The sequence below is a fragment of the Crocodylus porosus genome, unplaced genomic scaffold (assembly GCF_001723895.1).
Source record: "Crocodylus porosus isolate Cpor-Errol unplaced genomic scaffold, CroPor_comp1, whole genome shotgun sequence".
Classification (NCBI taxonomy): domain Eukaryota; kingdom Metazoa; phylum Chordata; order Crocodylia; family Crocodylidae; genus Crocodylus; species Crocodylus porosus.
Window position 1 is genome coordinate 18,050,006 of NW_017728932.1, and position 7,852 is coordinate 18,057,857.

The following is a 7,852-nucleotide window of genomic DNA, read 5'->3' on the forward strand; positions in this document are numbered from 1 at the left end:
CCTCCAAATTAATCTTACCAGAATGTCTCTCTCCAAGCCCACTGACAAACACTTCAATGTCAACATTATGTCACAGCTGATTTTAGCACACTGGAATGGAAACTGGAATTCTTTTGCAGGGAATTAAATTCAGAGGAAACAAAAGAAAAAGAAAAACTCAAAGCAAGAAGAAGGAGCAAAACAGAAGAGAGAACAGGACAGAAAGAGAAACAAAGGACTGAAATATTCACAACCTGAGGACAAGGGGATTTTACTTGCTAAGAAACTGATACGACCAAAATGCATATTATTAGTGCATAAAGAACAAACTCTCCTCAGAACATCTGTGCAAACCTCCAGCAGAAAAGCAGACAGTGAAAGCATATATACTCCCAAAGTAAAAGATGCCATCAAACCACTCAGCTTTCAAATGAGTTTGATCCCTTTGCTCTAGATCTCTATTACATATATTAGAATTTCTGTTCTCTTAACTTTTGTTACTGAGGACAGCCCTACAGATGGGAATGGCATCTAGATCTGAATCCCAGACCCTCTGCTCATTCTCTCCAAAGAAGATACCATGGTTATGCTGTTTGTAAAAGGGGCTTACCTTGTATATAACTCACTGTTCTGTGTTGCACTCTCTTTCAGCACTGGGCGACTTAATAGCTTTCTGTAAGTAGCTAATGTACAAAGTCTTTTGACTGCGAAATATGCTCCAAAACCATGATGGGTTGAGAGGCATGTAGCAGAACCAAGTTTTGCTCATTTTTTTAAGCAAGTCACACAGTACACATGAGGTTAATATGCAGCCAGTAGACCCTCGTGGCCATGCACGACTGCCACAGCATATTCAACGTGGCTGTGGGTATAGGGAGGGAATTCCCTAGCAGTGTGTGACCTGGGGGCCACATGCCGCCACCACATATAGCCTCCACGCGCACTGATGTTGGACAGCTCTGATTTAATGCCTGGGAGGCATGTCCACAACAATTTTGTTTCTGCTTGACACAGACTTCCACCGTGATGCTGTGCAATTCACTCTCTCTAAATTTCTACAAGTAACAAATACCTGCACATTCCTCATAATCTTAGTGTTCAACCTGAGACACAAGGCTGATTTTCACAAGGGCCAACAGTTCATCACAAACAGTAAAAAAAACACTGGAATCTTTAGGTCCTTAACTAGTCTGGTAACAAGAATAAAGCAAACAGTACAAGCTTAGGAGTCAGATGGTCCCTATTTCTAATCCTGCCTCTGCAATCAATTGCTTCCGAGGCGTGGACAAATCTTTTTGCTCCTCCATCTGTTTCCCAGTTCAAAATGGAAACATTTCCACATATATTTCAAGGCCTCTTAAAGATCAGTTGAAACCTGAAGAGCGTTCTGAACTTATGAGGTGCCAGACAGAAAACATTCTTTTTTGCACAAAAAAAAACTTCTTACACACCTCAAAATGGGGAGTTAATTACTAAGGTACTTAAAAGAAATGCAATTTTCCAAGTTTAATCACATATGCCTTAGCTCCTTTCTGTAGCATGGGAACAATGTATATTGTTCTGCTAACCATAGGGTTTTGAAGACAAATCTGTAAGTATCTGCACAGTCTAAGGTGGTGATGGCCACGCCAGAGTAGAGCAGACTAGTGCTTTTCAACCCGTAGTCTGCAGACCCCCGGGGGGGGGGGGGGTAGACACAGACTATGTTTAAGGGGTCATCTTTTGCACACTGTTCATCAAAATTATGTGAATGTGCACACTTACCATTCAAAGAGATCTGCACCTCCATTCAAAATTTCAAAAGGGGTCTACAAATAAACAAGGGCTGAAAACCACTGGTGTAGACTGATTACATCTAGAACACCTTTATGATGCTAGACAGTGAATATATGGGACTGTACAGTTAATGAAAAAAACCTAAATAAACAGTGAGGCGCTGCCTCATTCCCTAAGTACCATTTACTCTGTGCAGTGGATGAGATGGGGGCACTCTTGGGGGGAAAAAAATAGTGCATAAAGTAACTAAGAGGCCATTGTAATACTTAGGAACCAAGTTAAAATGACACAAGCAACCATAAATCCAGTATTTCCCAGCATGAATGCTCAACTTTAAAACTCAAGTCCTTTCACCATGCAAGGACTCGCAGGGAAGTACCTTTTAAACCTTATCCTGAAAAAATATAAGCCCATTTTCATAGGAGAGCAGATACTGTCATATCAAATCAGGCAAGAGGTTTGCCAATCCTGGTTATGTCTTGTAGTAGTGAACATGTCCAGCTGTTTTCAAAAGGGAAAGGTGGTGTAAGAAATCATGCACTGAATTATAGACCTAGGTTGTTTCCTTTCTATCACTTTTTTTTTTTTTTTAAATATGTAGCATTATGAATGGATTTATTCCCAGATGCATGGCAGTTCATATACCCCACCTTCCTTTTAAATTCTTGCTACTGTTATCTTGAGATCATCCCTTTTATCCTTGCTGAAATCCTACTAATGTTGTCATTTCAAAGATATACTGTAGCATTTATCTTCTTAGCACTTCACCTTTCTGCAGTTCATCCAATATCAAAAATTAAGAAACCAGTCTTTGCCAGTGAAATTCAAACAATACAGCTTTCAATTGACTGACATTCAACATTTGTATGGAAAAGTAGGAATCTGCATTAATACTGCACAAAGTGTGCAGGGAACATAGTATGCAAAGGCATTTTGCTTGGCATTTGTGCCTTGGGGCACACAGTGCGGAAGGGGTCGGGGCTGCGATGCCACAACAAGGATCAGGCCCCTTGGGGCTCCCCCTACATGTGCAAGTCCAGGTTGCAGGTGTTTTTTGGGCACTTCCCAGAAAACGTTGTCAATCCCCTGGACTAGTAGGCAAAGCACTCAACTTGGAGCCAGGAAACCAACCTCCATGGCGCAATTCTGATACTGACCTACCATGCGACCATAGGTAAACCAATTTCCAAACCTCTATGCTTCAGCTTCCCCATTCATAAAAAATGAAATGTTATACTTCAAAACCTATGTGCCATTTAAGAGCTAAGTATTAGTTTATGATCCCCATACTGCCATAGCACATTATTTCATGACAAGAGAAAGAATGAAGGCTCTCACCTGCCCCACTCTTTCTTTTGCAAAGTTGAAACTATCTTTCATACATATGATGAATTGTATTGGAATGTAGGGACAAGTGTTACCCATATATACGATGAATATATAAATTTAAATAGAAGTGGCATTAAAAGTTTCTCACTTCTTTACTGCATACCAAATGATTCACTTTTCCCTAGTCTGGTAAATCCCTTCTTAAATGTGTCCTGTTCAACACTGATTCTGCTTCTGTAAGTCCTCTTAATAGCATTTTAGGTATTTACAGAAAAACAAAAACAATTTCACTTACTGCTAAACAGTATTAACAAGTTCTCGTCACCAAGCATCTTATTTCTTTAGTAGTTTCCTATGATGTCCTAAACTTTGCACAGGTCAGTAAAATCAACAGGAGCTAAGCACCCAAATGTCTTCATGAATTTGGGCCTTCCTATTACTTAGGTTACAGTAGTGCCAAGAAGCCTGTACCATGGACCAAATCCAAAGGATCAGATTTTTAAAACCCACAGACCCATCAGGCTCTAACTACTGTTGAGATACCTGGATACCCACAGAAACATTTGCCCAAAGAGAAAGAACTAACAGACACCATGGTTACAAACACTTAAACTGGACATATTATGTTAGCATTAATGCTGTGGCCAAGAATGGTGTTTAACCAGCCCCGCACCACCCGAAGAGGACCCCCGCGATCAGACTTCATAGACTGAGACGCTTTCTCCCAGCCACTTCCTCCAACATTGCGGACCACTGTAACGGGTATGTGTATCTATCTCCTTTCTCTCTCAGTGTCATGACCCCCCCACCCCCTTCCCACATCCCCCCATCCCCGGGGTTAGTTGGCTAACATGTATCGCTTGTAACCTAGTCGAGTTCCCCTCCTCTCCCCCATCCCTCGATTGTTAGTCCCTTGCTCGGGCGCTCTGTATTTCCATCTCAGCTTTGTCATCTTTTTTCTGGATTCCCCATCCAAAACATCTACTAATAAAAAGTAATCTATTCTTTAAATTAGTCTTATTGTTTATAAGTACTATCCAGACCAATGATTATGTTAATAGTGCCACTTCCCAAAACACATCACCAAGATCAACACAGTACAAAGCTAAAAGACTAATACTAGTTATATTATTACGCAGAAGTTTTACTGAAAAATATTTGCTCCAAGCAATAAAAAATAAATATGGTAGGCTGACAGAGTTGGGGGGGGGGGGGAGCAGGAGAGAGGGATTTAAGAGCCCTGTTTCTCATCTTTCTTCCTAAAATACTGCAACTTGACATTTGAAAATAGTGAAGAACCACATGTGGAGAGATGTACAAAATTAAGAGACAGTCAAAACTTAAAAGCATCAATTCCTTGTTTTACCAGCCAAAGGAAAGCGACCAACAATACTGAACTATTGTTTTAATTACGATTGGTCTTTAACTTGTTTCCCAAGGCCAATCCACTCTGGCTTAAGGTGTTCCAGAAAACAGTACTGTGATTTCTGCAATACTGATTTTAAGGCTTGCTTTTTGCTTGTCTCAATAACAGCTACAATGATACACATTTCATAAGCTTTCACCACTTGAACAAATCTGGTTTTGCTTTTTTAAATGTTCATTCTTAAATGATGGGCAGAGAGTGCTAGGAAGCACCTTAGGGTGACCCTACAATCAATAGCTTAATTATTGGGAAGGATTAACTGTTTTGCAGACAAGATGCCTATATCAGAGTTTAAAAGAAGAAAAAAAAAAAGCACTGGGCATTAGCAGGAATAAGATGCAGCTTATATTAAGAAAATTCCATAGAGAAGCACAGCCCTGCCTCAAAGTCTCCTTAACAGTACTGTACACAAGCAAAGCAGCTCATGGGGCTCCTGCTTAGGTCCTAACTGTGCCAGAAGGGGTCATGGGAACAAAGCAAAACAAAAGAGAATCACCACCATCCTAACAGATGTAGCTATGCCAGCAGAAGTCTTACTGCAGGCACATTTGCAATTACAGTCAACTTTCACCAGTCACTTTAAAGTGCATCTACACTACACACTGGCAAACTTTTTCTAGCCCTAACTAGAACCCATAACAGCCTCTGAACAGCCTGGTGCCTGATAAATTTTAGAACCCTCCTCAGCTAATAAAAGTGAGAAATATTTAAATTATGAATTACTCTACCATTTCTTCCAGGCTTGCAGCTATTCTCTCAGGAAGAGAGTCTCCTGTATTAACCGCTGTCTCTGGCTCCATTTTCTGAATACTTTTCCAGCGCTAGCATGTATGTGCCACTGGTCATTCCCTTTAGCAACAACTGAGATGACCCATAACCTAGTTCTTGTCATTTTTATCATCTTTATCACGCTGCAAACCAGGGTAGGAAATATTGGTCATTTTTCATTCTGGTACTTGGGAAAGGTTATGAGGAGCAGCCACCTCATGTCCCTGACCACAGAGTAGGGAGAAAGAACCTCACGTGGACTGCACAGATACACATCTAATCCATTATTAGTCACAACCCTTGATTAAGTTTTTATGGTTGAGATTTCATGTTAAAGATCTGGCCCCAAAGCCAGAAGTTTACATCCACTAGAGGACTGGTTCTCAACCAGGGTGCAACAGCACTCTGGGGTGCCTCCCTCCAACAGGTCTCCAAGGGGGCCCAAGTGCCACAATGTTGGCGCTCTTAGGTAAGCAACTGTGTCAAAAAGTAAAACTAGCATTTCACACAGGAATGTACCGTGTTATAACATTCCAACATGCTATTAGTGTGCCGAGTTCTCTGCAACAGAAAAACTGCTCAAGTATTTTCCTATAGTACAAAAAAGAAAAAGTGAAAACTAGCAGCTGGTATCTTCAAAGGGACTGACGCCTCCAGTCTCACAAGGCTGAGAAACCACTGCACTAGGGTAAGAGTGACAAGCAGGTTTCTTAATCCCTCCCCACAAAGCATGTGATCCAAGCGGTATTCCTGAAGTACAGTCTCCGATATTGGAAATAGGTGGTGACAGGCACATTACAACTATTTAGGACCATTTCCCATTTCTAAAGTCTTGCGATTGGCAGTGAACTGGCATAATCCAGGAACCTTCACCAGCAAGACGAGGGCAGGCTGGGAAGATGCAGCACAACACAATGACACGGGACCGCTGCGAACACGAGAGGAACGCATTTCCCCAGCCCTTGCAGTAGCCTCCTGCAGGAAGAAGTACCCATTATCTGCCCGGCGGGACACGGGCACGAGACCGGCGGAGCCGCGCCAGCGCCTGGCAGCGGAGTCGCGCGGCGAGGGCCCGCCCGGCTGTGGGGGAGGGGAGAGGAGAACACGGCCGAGGCCGGCCCCGGAGCCTCAGGACGCGCCGGGCGTCGAGCCGACCAGGCCCGCCAGAGCCTTCCCCACCGCGTTACGGGCCGAGCCGGGCTTTGTGGACCCGCGGGCGGGGGAGGCTCGCCTCGGCTTCGCTTCCCTTCCCTTCCCTTCCCTTCCCCTCCCTTCCTAGGACTCGCCTTTCTAGCCGCCATTTTCTCCGCGGCGCCCGGCAGCCCCGGGGGCTCCTGCCGCCATTTTGTCGGCCCCCGGCCGCCGCCTCGGCCCCCTGCCCAGCCGCCGCCATTTTGTGGCCGCTCCCTCCGCTCCGTCGCTCGCCCGCCCCGCCCCGCCAGGCCGGTTCTCACCATCGTAGCGCTCGGCCTGCTCGGCCAGCTTGGCCTGGTACACGAGGTCCTCCCGATCGTCCATGTCCAGCAGGCGGGGCAGCGTCGGGGACTGCGCGGGGCGGATGGAGGCCGATGAGTCCGCGGGGTTCGGCAGCTACCAGCTCACTGCTCTCCGGGCAAAGATGGCGGCAGCGCCTCCTCCCGCTGCATCCGGGCACTTCCGCCCGCAAGCGCATGCGCGCCGCTCCCCCTGGCAACGGCGGCTCCCTAGCAACCGCCAGGCGCTGCTGGGCCGCGCCTTCCTGCGACCGCGGGGGAGACTGCGGCGGCGGCGGGCGGGGTCAGGCGCCGGGGCCGTGGCCGGAGGCTTTGTCCCCATCTCGCAGCCCGCCGGGCTACGCCCTGGCGCTCCGGGCCGCGGCCCCGACACGAGGAACGAGCACGTGGCAGCGCAGCCGGCCGCGGCGTCCCCCTGCCGCGCTGCGGAGACCGCGACTTCGCCTCGGGCCTCGCTCGTTAGTGGCCTTTTTCTTTTACTCTGACAGAGGATTTATATAGACATATATTCTGTTAATTTAAAAAAACGCTTTTACTCTTGGCGTTTTGGCGAGAGACTTCCCCGCCCCGGGAGGGGCCGCTCGGGAGCCTCTCATCGTTTCAACTCAGTGCTCATCGCACTCGGGGCCCCCAGCACGGAAACCCACCCTGAGACGAGGCTTTACAGCCGCGCTGGTGGCGGAAGCCCCGCGCGAGGACCGTCAGGTGCTTGGGGAGGCGGCGGCGGCGGCAGCGGCAGCGGCAGCGGCCCACGAAGGAGCCGTTGGGAACCAAGGAAACGCCTCGGGGCCTCTCCTCTTCCAGGCTAGGGCAACGCTCGCTGGCGCAGCCTTTCTGTTCCTCACTTGTTGAAGGAGAGCGTTAAGCTCAGGCTCCCTGCCAGGGGGCCAAGCACAGAGCTAGAAACAGGATTGACGCAGGACTAAATAGCTCTAACACTGGGCACTATCTAGAAAATGTAAATTTCCCCATGAATTCTAGTCTCAGTTTGTACCAGACAAGCACACGGTGGCAAGGGATGATTGTATGCATTAAGCTTTCATCTAAAAACAAAACGCCCCCTCTTCCATCACTGGGAGTG

At 46.7% G+C, this 7,852-nt stretch overlaps 1 protein-coding gene across 1 annotated transcript in view; it reads right to left on the reverse strand.

Annotated features, from left to right (window-relative positions):
- YWHAE (tyrosine 3-monooxygenase/tryptophan 5-monooxygenase activation protein epsilon) overlaps window positions 1-6,912 on the reverse strand; it is a 31,194-nt gene extending 24,282 nt beyond the window's left edge. Inside the window, exon 1 of the mRNA XM_019545885.1 lies at window positions 6,733-6,912. Coding sequence (XP_019401430.1) covers window positions 6,733-6,796 — 64 coding nt within the window. The 5' untranslated portion in view covers window positions 6,797-6,912. The remainder of the gene's footprint in view (window positions 1-6,732) is intronic.
- Window positions 6,913-7,852: the final 940 nt, after the last annotated feature.